The following is a 16141-nucleotide window of genomic DNA, read 5'->3' as shown; positions in this document are numbered from 1 at the left end:
CTAAAGTCCCCTGCTGAAAGGAAGAAAGTAAATACAGTTCTGTGAGAAAAACCGTTCCCTTCCACAAAACTTTGAGTGGCTTGAGCATTAGCCAAGCAAAAAACAACCTGCTAAAGAGCTATTCGTAACCTCTTAGCTACGACATGAAAGCTTTCTCTTTAATGGTATCCTCCAGGGATACTGCACTGGAATGCACAGTGATTAAAAAAAAAAAAAAAAAAACAACAGCAACAAAAGGCACAGATTTGGCTCAACTGTAAATATCAGTAGGTGCACAGAGGCAAAGCCATTGTGCAGAGTAGGAGTTGAGGTGGGTGGGTTCTGATTCCAGTGTTGATAAGAGGATTTTCATTTCTCTCGGCACTTATTTTGTTTTTTTCTCTCCTAAAATTACAGTCTTGCAAAGAAAAATAAAATATCGGTCTTGTTCTCATCTGGGTTTCCAATTTTCAGTGTCTTTAGAATAAAGGAGAAAGCCTGTTTCATTTACCTAAGAGATTCCTTTTACAAACTAGGCATGGTGATGCATGTTTGAAGGAGCAAAGTGAGTTTCAGGCCAGGCTGGGCTGCACAATAAAACCACTTCCAGGGAGAAAAAAGAAAAGAAAAAGGGGAAAGAAAAAGAAAAACTCTTTCTACAGTTTTCAGGGCTGCAGAAAACAAAACAAAACGAAACAAACAAAAAACCCAGATCAACCTACTGTCACATGTCTGAACCCTTGAGCTGCCCAGACTCTGGGGCGTGCCTGCGCAAGGCAGCTCTGACGCAGTACAGTAGGTCTCAGCAGCCCTGTAGCTGCTTCTAGCGGAGGATGCTCCACCCGTCTCCACCGCATTCAAAGCCCAAGCTTGGACTCTGCACCCAGCCCTTTGTCTAGTTTGTTTTTGCCTTTGCAAGCTGGATTCCCAGCACGTAGCTTCTCCCATTTAAGGGTCCTTCCTGAGTCAACTGGGTGTACGATTAATTCATTAATTCATGGGAAGCAGGAGGCAGATTGTAGGGAGCCCAGTAGCTAGTCACGTTGGGTGCAACGGAAACTACAACTCCCGTCAGGCCCCGCGGCCGCCTGGCCCCACCCTCGCCTCCCGCTCAGCCCGCGGCGGAGGCGCTGGGCTTTCATCCGCGGAGCGGCGGGAGCGAGACGCGTCTCGGCGGTCCTCTCCGACGGTCGCTCGTGAGCCGCTTTTAGTCTCCGCGTCCGTGTCAGCGGCGGTCCCCGGCGCAGCGAGAGGATGGTGGTCCGCGTGTTCGTCGCCTCGTCCTCGGGCTTCGTAGCGGTGAGCGGGGCGGGCGGGATCGCGGGAAACGCGCGGCGCGTGCGCTCGTGGGAGACGCGCGGGCAGGTAACCGCCAGGCTCGGACCCGGTGGACGCGCCGGGCTCGCACGCCCCGCGAGGGGAGCCAGGGGAGCGAGTCCCCTGCCGCAGCTGTAAGCTCCGCGGCGTCCCTTTGCTGAGTTTAGAGATTCCCGACGTGGGACGATCGTCGGCTTATGTTTTCTATGGGAGTTGAGACTACTTTGATTTGCTGATCTGGCGTCTGAAGGAAACGCGTTTAAAAAAAAATTGCTCTTCACTTTCTCGTCCACAACAAGTCCATGTATTTTTTTTTTTTTTTTAAGTTTTACACGTGAGCAAAGAGAACAGCAAACTACCCTTGTTCTGTTGGACTGGAGTTATTTGTTTTAATTATCGCTTTTTAGCCTAGGCTGTTACAAATACTTTTACATTTGTAAGTAAACCTGTGTGCATTTGTCCGTTCCCCCGGTGCTGTGGTACATTTATTTTAAGAATGTATAAATTGTGTTTTCTGTCTTTAGCTATTCTGTTAATAGAGTGTTAAATTCTTTTAGGGATATTCTTTAAAAGAATTAAGTAGCTAGAGACCTCATACTTCAAGGAATAATGCAGAGGTATGCGAGACACCCCACTGACTAAGACACATGTAGTGCGTATGTTTTATGTGATTATTAAGACTTGATTTTCTTGGTTAAAAGTTAAACTACATCTCCAAACGTCTGATTATGAGCTACTTAATCAAATACAGAAGAAAGGACAAGAATGATTGTTTCAAAGTTTAGTCTGCCTGGTTGCCTGCCCAGTAGGCAGATTGTGCTAGGATTTAAGTAGTGGTGAAATAAAATACTGCTTGAAAAATCCCTGCAAACCACTGAAACTTTTAACCCAAATTTTTACCACAAGGACCCCCACTTTTCACTAGAGACAAGAGTCGGAGAAATGCTAGTGTGTCTGCATGTGCAGGGGTGCTGTGGTTCTCAAACTCTTAACGTTTCCGATTTTTCCCATTGCTTAGTCATAGGTGACTTTTACGGGCTTTTCCTGGTTAGAGCTGAGCTTCACGGAACGTGATATTTCCCAGACAGATTTAAATGTATTCCGTACAGAAGAGCTTTTGGTCTTACCATGAACTTACCGGCTTCAGCAATTATTTCAGGAGCAGTTTATTGACTGTGGAAGGGATGTGCTGTGGTGTTGATCTGCAGTTGTGTTGGGAGAGTCAAAGGCAATTTCCCTGTCTTATCCACCGTGTATCGAGACGGACTCTGCATCCTGTATCTCATTTTCACCAATTCCATTAACACATAGACATTTGTTGCCTGCCTACTGTGTGACTTAAGTTTAGGTTTAATGCTAGGCACATGGAACTAAACGGAGGAAACCAGTGGCCAGGGTAGTGGGGGCAGTAGTGCCTCAGCTCCACCCTAGTTTCTCTCCTGTACCATGAAGGATTTTTGAAGCACCCACAATTGTGCTGCCTTTTAAAAATGCTTTGCCTGTCAGTTGAGTAAATGTGGGTGAATGCCCATAACAGCTTATTTCGTTTGAACAGGATAGTGGTTAACTTCAAAGTGGCGTTTTTCCACTTTTCTTTCTTTCTTTTTTTTTTTTTAACTGAGACTCAGATCCTCATGGTCTGATGTGGTTTCGTTTGATTGGGAGGTTACGCTCAGTCACCACATAGACACAGCTGGTAAACACTAATTATTCATTTCCCTCTGCTGTTTGAAAACTTACTCTTTTCAGGTCCTACAAGTAGTCACTGAGTCTCCCCATTTTTGTAACATTACCTCCTACTTCATGTATGCTTTGTCTTTAATATTGATATCTTAGGCTGTATACAATTTATGCTTATCTGCAAGAATATTGATTTCTTAGCCTTAGGAAGGTGTGCAGGTGAACTCATGGCTGGGGAGGGAAAATGGTACTTACAACTTCAGGCGATATTAAGGGTTTGTGGGAATGCTGTGTGTTCTTCTAGCAGTGTTGACTGGTGGCACTGTTTATTCTCTTCCCACCTGTGACTGGCAAATACACTGAAGAACAGTGTTATTCCCAAGCCAACTTGGTTTTAGCTAAAGTGTGTTAAACCACAAGGCGGGAATGTGACAGGAATTAAACCTAGTTAAGTCCAGTCGGCAGGACATTTAAGCACACTGTTTAGAGCAAATCCTCCTTTTTTGTGGTTCCCTGAGCTCTGCAGTATTAGCAGTAGGAGTGACTAGGATGAAGGAGTGAGGGCCTGCTCATCCTCCTCAGCTCCAGGCGAAGCCTGTTGTTACTAGGAAATAAAAAAATATACCGCATTATACCATGGACATGTGACTGTCACAGTGAGGACATTTTATTCAGCTCTAAGAAAATAGAGCCATGAAAGGTCATTTAAGATATTAATTTATTCTGTATTTGTACCCAACAGGGAGGCATTGGCAACTTCATCCAGGAAATATGCTAATGTGACTTTACTATTAAAAGGTTGTTTTTGTGGATTTGCTTTGGTCTGCTGTTGACTTTGTTGTTGTTGCTGTTATAGTTTTTGTCTATTTTATTTGGCTTCTTATGTCTACCACCTTTCTCCAACTCAGTCCTTTCCCACACCCCAACACCAGGTAGGAGAAACAGAAGGTTAGACTACTTCCTGCTGAGCAGGGGCATTGGGTTCCTTGGGGTAAGTCCACTTTTCATCTTGTTGGGATAGCTGCAATTTCTCCTTGTCTCCTCTGTTGACCACTTGACAAGCCAGCAACCGTAGAGGAGCAGGAGCAGTAACCAGCAGGAGGAACGGCCACACCCCTCTTTTGGGGCTCTGGTCTTTTTGTAACCTCTCTAGTCTCCCCAGAATTAAACTACCTTCAGCTGGCAGAAGCTCAGGCACTAGGCAAATAGTCTGTTGCTGTAGACGATCCGAAGCACAACGGGATTAAAACAAACATGTTGACATAACATAATTAGGTATGTATGTATGTATGTATGTATGTATGTATGTATTGGTTTTCAAGACAGGGTTTCTGTGTAACCACCCTGGCTATCCTGGATTCACTTTGTAGATTAGACAGGCCTCAAACTCACAGAGGCCTCTGCCTCCTGACTACTGGGATTAAAGGCCGGCGTCATCACTTCTGGTCCATAACTGGCTCTTTAGGAAGGTGTTGAAATCCAAACCCAGGTCCAAACTTTTGTTTTGTTTTGGAGACAGCATTTCTCTGGGTAGCCCTGGGTGAACTGGACTCACTTTTGTAGACTACGCTGGCCTCAAACTTACAGTGATTTGCCTGCCTCTGCCTCCCAAGTGCTGGGATTAAAGGTGTGTTCCACCATGCCCAGCTCCATAACTAGGTTTTTAAAGGAACCAAAACTCTCTACAGTCCTGCCCCTACCTGCCCAGCTTTGTCCTTGGTCTTGCACCAAAGCCTAGGAGAGTAAAGGGTGCGGTCTCTGTTCCTGACCATGTGAGCACATCAGCCCGGAAAGGTGAAACCTTCAGGAGTAGCCTGCAGATCAAGGACACACCTCTTGGGAACATTCTTGCTAGGCAGAATGTCACAGTCAGCGGAGGGATGCATTGCCGGATGTAGGATACGGCGGGGATATGCTAGAATCATAAAATATGCATGTGGAGGCGGCCAGCCAGGGAGAGGAGTGTGGGAGAGGACTCCCGAGCCCATTTTATTAGGCTCGATCTGGAGGTGCTTGGGGAGGAGGGATGAGCAGGTGATGGCCCTGTGGACGTCTTTCGATGACAAGGTGGACTCTCTCAAGTCCCCAGAGGAAGCCTGTCAGTTCATACCCCACAGTGTTCAGCATCTTGGAGATGGTTTTAGTATCTGCAGCCTGTCTGCTGCTTGGAGCCTTTTGTCCTTCAGCTAGCAGGTTACTGCCCTTCAAGGGTGGACTCCAGGTATGAGATTTCTAGAAGACTCTTTTCCTGCTTGTCATAGGCTGAACTTCACCAAAAACCAAATAGAGTCGTGGTTGAGGCGAGAGCTGTGCTTTTGCATCCGATAAGGTTCCGTGGCTCAGCTGCGTTTTGGAAGGGACCCCAGATACACACAAGTGAAATCCAACCACACAGGTTTACACAGAAGGAGACCTGGGCATGGAGGTGAAGTGATTTGCCCTCATGTCATTTATGCAGTTAGTGCACAATGAGATGAAACTGGAAGCCAGATCGATCGATGCACTTGCTTATTTTAAACACTGAAAACTAAGTCTCGCTCTGTGTATGTGTGCACATGTGTGCCGCTGTATGTGTTGGCGCGCAGAGGCCAGAGGAGGAGGACATAGGCGTCCTGCTTTATTATTCTCCTCCCTGTTTCTTTGGGACAGGGACTTCCGTTGAACCTGGAGCTAGGCTGGTAGCCAGCAACCCTCCTATCTCCGCTGCCCATAGCACTGGGGTCACAGGTGTGTGCAAGGGCTCCCCTGGCTCTTTAGGAAGTGTTGAAATCCAAACCCAGGTCCTCATGCTTTGCAGCAAAGACTCTTACCCACTGAGCCCTAGCCTGGTACCAAGTCCGGTGACCCTATAGACGAGGATGGTCAGGAGACTAGACCTGGCCTAAATCATCAAGCTCAGACTTGGCATGCAAGCTGTGCAGTTAGGGAGGAATGCCGGTGGCTCAAGGGATGCTGTTGTGAGGCAGGAAAGGGGCTACGTGCCAGTACATCCTGCATCTCTGTATGATGGAGAGTCAGCACTTGGGGACAGAAGAGGTGAAGACACTGGAAGGAAAGCGTGGAGATGGAGAGCTTGCTGTGACCAGCACATTGTTTTAAAGTGAGGGTGGGTATGAAGGGGAGGACAGACAAAGCTGCCTCGCTCTTTGCAGCTGTGCAACGTGTCCTCGCTGCTATGAATGATTATTATCTTAAGCGTGCAATTACCAGTTCAAGCTGTTGCTTCCCGACAGAGTGTGTTCAGTGAAGCTCTTCTCTGAGAAAGCCTCCGGAAAGAGGTCAAAAGTGGTAAAGTCAGGACGTGATCGTGCGCAGTAACTGGACTCTGCTAAGATGCTTGACCCTCACAGGAGCTGGCTCTTGAGGACCTCTACCTTCTTGGATCTTCACTGTCCTATGGCAAGATAGTTATTGTCACCTCACAGAGGAAGAGGCTGAAGAGACCTGACTCTGTGTGTGTGTGTGTGTGTGTGTGTGTGTGTGTGTGTGTGTGTGTGTGTTGGGGAGGCTGACATCCTGTGGTTTGTAGGTATATCTGTACAAAGAGCTACCCTATGAGTCGGTGGCTCCCTGACCAAAAATAGTGCTGCAGGGCACTGGAGCAGGAGTGAGGAGCAGGCTTCAGAATGAGCTTGTGCAAGAAGTGATGAAAAGCGGCAGGAATAACCTGAGGGCCCAAGGGCGTGGTGAAGACCAGGAGAGGCTGCATTTGTTTCCCAGGGCTGTGGGGCTTCATTTGATCAATATAGTTCTCAGTCTTCTTGCTGATGGAGGCTGGAGTTTGCACGGTTGGCTGCCTCCCCAATCCCCGACCCCTAGACAGGGTTTCTCTGTGTAGCCTTGGCTGTCCTGGACTCACTTTGTACACCAGGCTGGCCTCGAACGCACAGTGATCCACCTACCTCTGCCTCCCGCCTCCCGAGTGCTGGGATTAAAGATGAGGGCCACCACGCCCCCACGCCCGGCATCCACATTTGGCCTTCTGAGAACTGTGAGAGGGAGACTCTGCTCCTGGGGTCTGCTGGCAGCTGTTGGCATGTCTTGTCTTGTAGATATGCCGCCGTGACAGCCCGTGTGTTTGTACATGCCTGTGTCTGTCTTGGTGTTCAAAGTGCCCATTTTTTTGAGTTAGGCATGTTGCAGTAGGGCCCTAATTTAACGACCTCATCCTAAGGAGCATCTGATACAAAGGTCCTGCTTCCAAATAAAGTCACATTCGCTGGTAGTAGAAGTCGGTACTTCAGTATCTTTGAGGTTCACTTAATGCAGTCTAGAGCCTGTCCGGTCTGAGGGTTGACCTATAGACTAATAGAATTTTTTTCGTTACTCGGAGAGATCTAGGCAGGTTTCTTATACTTTAAAGTTAGCAGCTAGATAGCAAGTTGTATGGACATTGTCTGTGCGTGAGGCTTGCTGTTCCGAACGGAGATTTACTGTCGTCGCTAGGGACGGCCTGGCCTTAGGTGTCCTAGTGCATTTTAGTGTATCCCAATTTTGACACTTCTTTCCATTTTACCAGGACATTTAATTTTGCCCATATGAGTGTAATCAAGGCATGGATTCTTTTGTGAAATTAGGGACTTTTGAATCCATTTGTGTTTAGAGACTTAGAGTCAGGATTTCAAACCATCTAGTTAGGCTACATCTTGACAAGTATTTGTGATAGGAAGTTCAGGGTGGTTTCCACACCCCAGGCGGAATGTAAGACTACATGAATCTTGTTTTGTTTTTCAGTTAAAAAAAGAAAAAGACAGAAAAAGAGAGCTACTATTGTGAAAAAGACTCACAAGTTCAGTGGAAAGCAGAGCGAGCTCCTAAGTAGATGGGATTTCTTTTTGTGTATGCTGTGTGCGTGCACGTTTGTGTCCATGTGTGCACGTGTGTGTGTGTGTGTGTGTGCGCGCGCGAGCGCGTAGCAGTTCACACATGGGAATGTGGAGGCCCCAGGTCAATCTTGGGTGACTGCCTTTATCACGCTCCACCATACTTTTTGTGAGAGAATTGCCAGCCTGGCCAGGGAAGGTCAGAGACCCTCCTGGCTCCTCTTGTCTCTCCCTGCGCTGGGATTACAGTAGTAGTCAACATGCCTGGCTTTTTTGATTTTGTTTTTAAACACAAGTGCTGGAGATGCAAACACCAGGTCCTTAGATGTTTGCAGGGAGTACTTTGTCACTAAGTAATCTCTCCAGCACATTTAAGGTTTTTAATACTTAGTTTTACAACAAGTTTTTAAATGAATTACGCTTTTCTCAGATTAGAACAGCATGACAGAATAGAAAGTCTGTATTTATCAAGAGATTTTGCTGCTTAAAATAAAAGTTGTCCTGATTTACTGATCATTATATATATAGAAATGTTAAGTATTATATTTTGAAATCCAGATTTTAAAAATGAGATCAAGAAATCATTCTCTTGCCAAAAGTCAGTTTATAAAAACTCAGCAGACTGTTAGAGGAGAGGGAGGCGTTTTCTTCAGGGGTATAGCAGCTGGAGGCCCCTGCGTCAGCGAACGGTCTCCCACTTGCACCTTCATTAAGCCCAGTGGGACGGACACACACACACACACACACACACACACACACACACACACACGACAACACACCATGAGACAAAATATGTATACACACGTACATGCACACATGCATACACATGCACACACATGCACACACATACATGCACACACATGTACACACGTACATGCACACATGCATACACATGCACACACATGTACACATATACATGCACACATGCATACACATGCACACACATGTACACACGTACATGCACACATGGCTTGAAAGCAGGAGGAGAACTCGTTGGAAAGAAGAAAGGGTTCAGTGAGAGAGAGGGAGATGAGTGAGGATAATGGAGAGTGCATGTGACCAAAATATACTCTATACGTGTATCAAACAACACACTAAAATATTTCAAAACAAATGACCATCTGACCACACTCGGAGCACGTAGGTTCATTACAGCTCTGTAGGTTTAGGAACAAGAACTGTGTCCTGTCTCACACTCACTCTCCTGCAGCCATACCCTGTCCCATGTGTGTGTTTTGGCCTTTCTGTTCAATTTATCAAATTCTGTCAGCTTCTCTGCCCCCAAATCCTCCTTCATCCTCCTTTCTAATAGAAATACATGATAAAAATCTCTCTTACTTGTCTTCCAGTTAGTGACCCCATCTTTCAAATCCAAATTTTAAGATGATCTTTAGAACATGTAGGGGGTTAAAAAAAAAAAAAAAAGAACTGAAAACGGTCAGTTTGTAACTCTGAGCTGGAAGGTGACCCTCCAGGGCCTTGGCAGCCCTTTGGTGAGAACTCGTTTCCTGGCTTAGGGCTACTTGCAGCTGCAGAGTGAGACACTTACATTCTGACTTAAGTCACATTGTGTGGTCATTACTTTTCTAAGGTTGATCTTGTATTGCTTATCCAGTATGCAAAAAGAGAATTTCAACTTCCCAAATTATGCATTTAGTGAAAATCTGCTTTTTGTGTGTTGCTATGGCTTGGAAGGCGGTTTGTCCCCTAGTGGCTGTCAGAGGGAATGGGGCTTAGTGGGAAGGGGTCGAATGGTCATCTGGGGCCCGCCCTAGGAACGCATGAATGTAGTTTTCATGTGACCCTAGTTTGCTTATGAGCTGTGGTTTCCTATCTTTGCCATATGCATGTTCCCTCTTCTGCCATGATGTGTCAGAGTAAAGCACCTTGTTAAAAAATGCTGAACTGTTGGGACAGCCTGAAGTGGACCTCAAACCTCTAAGCAAATACATAAAATAAAATATATACACACATATATAATTATATATAATAAAATATATAAATGTTATAGATATATACACACATATATCTCAGTTTGTTTGTTTCTTTTGTTTTTCGAGACAAGGTCTCTCTGTGTAGCCTTGGCTGTCCTGGACTCGCTTTGTAGAGCAGGCTGTCCTTGAACTCACAGTGATCTGCTTGCCCCTGCTTTCTGAGTGCTGGGATTAAAGGCGTGCGCCACCACGCCTTGGTAAAAGTTACACACACACACACACACACACACACACACACACACACACACACACACACACACACACCAGTGGTAAATTGACTGATACATTTAAGGGAAATCTCCTGCTTCTGACCCTGCCTTGGGGGGCGGGGGTCTTCTTCCTAGTTGTAGCTTAAGCGTGTGCCATTGAGCTGTATGGTCGGAGGTTTTGGACTGATCAGCAGGTGCCATAGCCTAGGCTTGGGGGATGACTGGCCTTTGGAGAGGTGGGAGAGGAGCCTGGAAGGCTGAGTCAGCTGCCTACTGAATAATCTGTGTTCCTGCAGCCTCCCTCTGTCTCCTCCCTTAATAGGCTTATCTGTGTCCCCTTGCCTGCCCCCTCCAGCTGCTGCTGACTCAGGAGCTGCTTGTCGGAACTTAGAGTTAGAAGTGTTATCTCTTGTAGAGTAGGTTGCTTTTCTCCCTCCCCGCCCCCCACGTTAAAAAAGAAATCAAACTCAGAAAAGTTTTTAATTGAACGTTTCCTTTGTGGACCCTGACAACTTTGCTGTGGAGTTGAAAGCTGAATCACAGGCCTGTCTACCTACAGAGGCACTTTGGGGTCTGTGATGTAGTCACGTGCTGCCTGTTGCCCCAAACCTGACAGTTTTCGTTGGTCCTTCTGTCACCATGACAGCTTATTCCTGAGGGACTCTGACTGTTCAGGACTGGCTCAGTACCTGGCAGAACTTAAGGAGGGGTTTCCTGGAACTGACCCCTGTCGGTCAGGCACAGGGTGAGGTGTGCATCTGGGTGTGTCTGTATTGTTGTGGACCTTGGTGGCCTCTGGCCAGCACCACTCTGGACCTCCCAGAGGAGCAGCACAGTGCTGGCTGTGACTGAAGTAGCTGATTCTGACTAAGGGCAGTTCCTACTTCCCAGTGGGTGGTGGCCCAATGCCTGGAAGTGGCATTTTGCCATCTTAGATCTGGTGCGCTGAGTGAAGGGTTGAGAATAAAAGACCCAGTTAAGTAACTTGCTTGACAGGTAAGATCAGTGGTGTTTGGTAAATGTCATATGTAAGGCAGCAGCCACTGCTGCATTCCAGTCTGAAATAAAAAAACAAAGCAAAGAAAACAGTAGCAGCCAGCATAGCCACATAGCCCAACAGGAATGGGATGGGGCTGCTTAGTTCATGGCATTCTCAGGACCATCAGTCTCCATTTTATTTTTTGTTTGTTTTGTTTTGTTTGTTTTCTGTGGCTGGTCTCTCACTGAGCAGGCTAGGCAGACTGATTGGCCAGCCCCGGGGATCTGCCTTTTTCTGCCATACTAGAGCCAAGGTTCACAAGAATGGACCACCACTTAGACTTCTCAGATGGGTTCTGGAGACTGAACCCCAACATTGTGCAGACTTGAGAGTTTGCACAATGAGCATTTTGCCAACTGCGCTAACTTTGCAGCACTACACTTTACTGTATTAAAAAAAAAAAAGAATAGGCACTCGTGTTGAGTATGTGTCAACATACTTAAATTTAGATTGGTTTTATGTTCAGCCCCAACACTTACCTGTGGGATAGGCTGTGCACAGCATGGGTAAGGCAGTGGCTCTCAGCATCAGAGGTGCCACTGGTGAAGGGTGAATGTGCTGCCTCATGTTGTCAACTGGATGCAAACTAGAGTCACATGGGAAGAGGAAACCTCAATGGAGGAAGGGCCTCTGGAGCATTTTCTCAACTGCTAATTTAAGTAGGAGGACCCAGCAGCCCACTCAGGCAGGTAGTCTTGAGCTGTGTAAAAGAAGCTGAGCCAGTCCAAGGAAGCAAGCTGGTAAGCAGCATTCCTGAGGATTTCTGCTTCAGTTCCTGTCTTGAGAGATGGGTTGTGTTTTTCTATTTAATCCTTCTAAGCATCCTCTAAACTGATTTGTTCTGCCCATCTGTAGATGGGCGTACGAAACAACAGGGTTTCTTATGCTGAGAGCAGTCAGCTCATTGCCCTTTAGTTTTGTGTCCTATGCTTTCTTCATTGCCATGTTGCCCCCAGAAGATCCCCTGACTGGATACTGGGAGAACGTGTGTTGTGCTGAACCATCAAGCTGACCAGAATAACTGCAGTGTGCAGGCTTGATCTTTACAATGAGATGGGGCAGCCCGAGTCCCCACTTGGTTGCACAGCAGGTAATTATAGGCACCGTGTCCGTAGGGCAGGAGAAAGCAGTGGCTCTTCTTCTGCAGAAACTGGCAAATGCTGAAGGGGATGTGGTTGGAAACAGGAAGGTAAGGCTTCATAACAGTAATAGTGCCTACTACGTGGAGGAAGTACCAAGGGGCCTTGTGTGGCGCCCGCGCCACCGTAGTACCGAGTCGAGGGCGAGGGACTGCGGATTTAACTCATGGGGCGCGCACACACACACACACACACGCGCGCGCGCACAATAACACAGCGGGTACTTCGTGCTAAGAAAGCAGCAGCCGCAGCCTCGGCAGCGGTTTATTATTCTCCTCCCAGAGTTCCAAGGAGCATTCTTATAGGCAGCAAAACAGGAATTCCCCTTCCCAGGTGAAATCCCTCAAGAGGTAATCGCACACAGGAGGAAAAGTCTCAAGGAAGGGAGAGACGCGTTCTCAGAGCAGTAAACATGACTAGCTAACCAAGATAAACACAGACATGGAAGCTGCTAGAAACAGGACATGAAACAGCAAGACAGGCAGGCAGCCTAGTTGGGCCTGGTTCCTACAACCTTGTGCTTACTGTTTGTAGTCCCTGAAGTAAAGAGATGCAGTAGTCATTCCTGTTTGCTGTCTCTATTCCAGTGGAGGAAGGGAGAATAGCTGAATGGACAGTTTAGTGTTTGCCTGGTGACAAGAAACTTAAATGTGTGATTTGCCTAAAATACGATTGTGTTGCTGTGTGTGACAAAGCCAGGTAGAACTGACTTCATGTGTCAAATTGGGGAGGGTGCGATGGGATGGAGGGGAGTGAGGTAAAGAAGGAGAAGAGAGATTGATAGGATCTCTGGAGCCCAGAGATGGGGTGAAGGGCAGAGATAATTTGATATACTGGGGCCTTTGAGCACTAGGTGATCTTCTGGGCTGGGTGGTGGTGGAGAGGGGCGCCCTCCTCTTTTCTACCTGGACCTTCAGTTCTGAGAGAATGAGTTTCCATGGCCTGATCACTATAAGATCTGATGCCCTCTTCTGGCCTGCAGGTGTACATGCAGGCAGAGCACTGTATACTTAATAATAAATAAACCTAAAACAAACAAACAAAAAACAGTAGTCAAGGGGCAGCCTCAGTGAGGAGGTAGGAAGTGGAGGCAGTCAGGCTGTTGGTGAAGAAGGCCTGCAGGCGTATGGGCAGCCTTCTAGTGCAAGGGGAAAGGTGTGACCAACATACCCTGGAAGGCAGAAGGAGGAGGAGGGCAGGAATAATTACTGAAGAGCCTCCTCTGCTCCATTAACTGTTCAAAACTATTTATTTTTATATTTTGTTAATTTATTCATATTACATCTCAATGGTTATCCCATCCCATGTATCCTCCCATTCCCCCTTCCCTCCCATTTTCCCCTTACTCCCCTCCCCTATGGTGTGATTGAGGGGGACCTCCTCCCCCTGTATATGCTCATAGGGTATCAAGTCTCTTCTTGGTAGCCTGCTATCCTTCCTCTGAGTGCCATCAGGCCTCCCCATCCAGGGGACATGGTCAAATATGGGGCACTAGGGTTCGTGTGAAAGTCAAGGGTTCAAAGTTTACTGCATGTATTGTCCTTGGCTGGTGCCATAGTTTGATTAGGATCCCTGGGCCCAGATCCACCCGTCATAATATTCTTGTAGGTTTCTAGGACCCTCTGGATCCTTCTGTTTCCCCATTCTCCCATGCTTCTCTCACCTAGAGTCCCAATAGGATGTCCTCCCCTCTGTCCCACCTTCCTGGTAAGTGAAGACTTTCATCAGACATGCCCCTTGGGCTAGTGTCCAGATATAAGTGAGTAACCATTCAAGACTCTTGCGCTCTCATGCTCGCCCATCTCTCTCTGTGGTCAGGTTCTTTATATGTAGTTTACTCTCAGGACTCGTTAAGCTTGAGAGAAGAAATTCATGTGATGCAAGTAGGCCGATGCCTGGAAATAGAACAGAAAGATCTGGCTTTGGGTCTTGGCTCTTGTGTCCCAACAGGCAAGGAGGCTGAGGGGGTCTTTCTCTCCCTGTATCTCACAGCTCACAGTTCTAAAGCTGGGGGAGCTTGTTGAAGTCACAGCCGCTGTTACTAGTAGGGATGCCATTTAAGTTCTGTGCAGTCATCGTTCTCTTGTCTTTGTGATTCCTCAGCTTTAAATGAGCGGTTAGGGTTCCTCTGAGGGAAGAACCGCTGTCACATCAGATAGCAGATACTGAATTAGGTTGGCCCCAGCCTTAGGAAGACCTGCAGCGGACACTGCTCATTAAAGCTAATTTCGACTGGATTCCATGATTGGATTATGGTCTGAAACCCTCTTTGTTGAGTTAACAGAGGTTTGGAGATTTTGAGCAAGTGTGTTTTACGTGCTGTGAGATGTCTGTGTCACAAAAACATAATATGATGGCCTCTCTTCCTGAGGCGAGTGAAGAAGTCCTGCTGTCCTGGCGCCTCCCCTCGTCATAGCAGCATTGTCACGCAAGTCTCCCGGAGCTGTGTGGTGCTTCCTTCATCAGCGATTTTACCCTCGAGGTCTCCATAGCCCGCTGCTGGTCCGAGGTTTTCCCAGCTGTGAACTATTTGCCATCAACCTTGTGTTTGTTAGTTTGTTTGTTTTTCTCTCAAAGTAGACATCAGCATGCATGTCTGTCAAAGACTGCATGTCTGTCAAAGACTGCAGTGACAGCTGCGTATGCTTTCTGACGATGGGAGCCAGTTTTGTGAAGGAAGGAAATGATAGTCCCAAATGCTTGATAGTTGCTGGGCTTCATTGCCCTGTGTTAGCTGCCTGACACCCACAGGCACTTAAACAGAAGCAGTGTGGTCAGACAGTCTGTGTGGGTTGTTATGGGAACAAGTGAGTGCCCTGGGCATGGTGCTAGTTGGGTGCTCATCTCGAAGTCACACCAGCCACTGAACTGCTGCTCTGACATGGTTGTACTCAAGGACTGATGCTTTGATCAGACTTTCCATCTGGGTACTCACCGCGGCAGTACTGATATTTTGGGCTGAGTGACTTTCCTGTGTGACAACTATCCTGTGCATTCTAGACATAGAGCTATGAGTGTGTGTTCTATCTGCTGGGTTCCCCAGTGCCAGAAGGCTAGCATGTTTCCAGACTTCCTGAAATGACCTCGGTAAGGTAAACCACCCCCTTCCTGTTGAGAAGTACCCATCCGCCTGTAGGAACAGAGGACAAATAATATTGCAATGGAAGAGGACTCAGGTTGTCTTAGAGTGAGCAAGCTGGGCTCAGTGATGCACCTATTACCATATTCCCAGTACCCCAGAGGCAGAGGCAGGAGGATCCTGAAGTTGAAAACATCTCACTCAGCTTTCCAGCTCATAACGTTGGCCTGGCTCTTGTAGAGGCTGCTGCTGTGGGCTGCAGGGGTGTAGATCCAGTGATATCTTTTAGTCAGCTCTGATCTTGATTGAATGTGATACTGAGCTTAGATTTATGTATGCTTTATTTTGTTTTGTTTTTAGTTGAGGTGTAATACACATACTGCAAAATTCACCTTTTAAAATTGGATATTTATATGGTTGGTAATGTGTTCACTGTGTTGTGCAACTATTTAATTCCAGAACATTTTATCACCTCAGAGCGACAGACAGCTCATGTTCTTACCAGTCACTCTCCTTTCCCTCCCTCCTCTTGCTCCTGGCAAACGCTGTCCTGCTTTCTGGCTCCCTGGCTTTTTCTGATATTTGGTTTGGGTACAGTCAGGCAGTGTGGGCCCTCTGTGTCTGGCTTCGTTCACTTAGCAGTGTGTTCAGGGTTCACCATGTTATAGAATATGCCAGCGTTCTTTCTGTGGCCAAATATATTAACATTATGTATGTCCATCCACCAGTTGATGAATATTTTGGGCTGTTTTCACTTGTGTGTGAGTCCTTGTGTGCACTTGTTTGTGGTATACCAACAAGTAGAGCTGTGGTTCCTAGGATGAGTCTGTGTTTTATGTTTTTCAGACACTGCCAAATTGTTTTCAAATCACTCTACTTTAC

At 46.8% G+C, this 16141-nt stretch overlaps 1 protein-coding gene across 1 annotated transcript in view; it reads left to right on the top strand.

Annotated features, from left to right (window-relative positions):
- Positions 1 to 1050: 1050 nt before the first annotated feature.
- Positions 1051 to 16141, top strand: part of SH3BGRL2 (SH3 domain binding glutamate rich protein like 2) — a 53758-nt gene continuing 38667 nt past the window's right edge. The window contains exon 1 of the mRNA XM_084754096.1: positions 1051 to 1278. Coding sequence (XP_084610222.1) covers positions 1234 to 1278 — 45 coding nt within the window. The 5' untranslated portion in view covers positions 1051 to 1233. The remainder of the gene's footprint in view (positions 1279 to 16141) is intronic.

This window comes from Acomys minous (assembly GCF_964271855.1).
Source record: "Acomys minous genome assembly, chromosome: 13".
In the NCBI taxonomy this organism is placed as follows: Eukaryota; Metazoa; Chordata; class Mammalia; order Rodentia; family Muridae; genus Acomys; species Acomys minous.
Note: the sequence above shows the minus strand (reverse complement) of the source record. Positions and strands in the feature narration are given on the sequence as shown.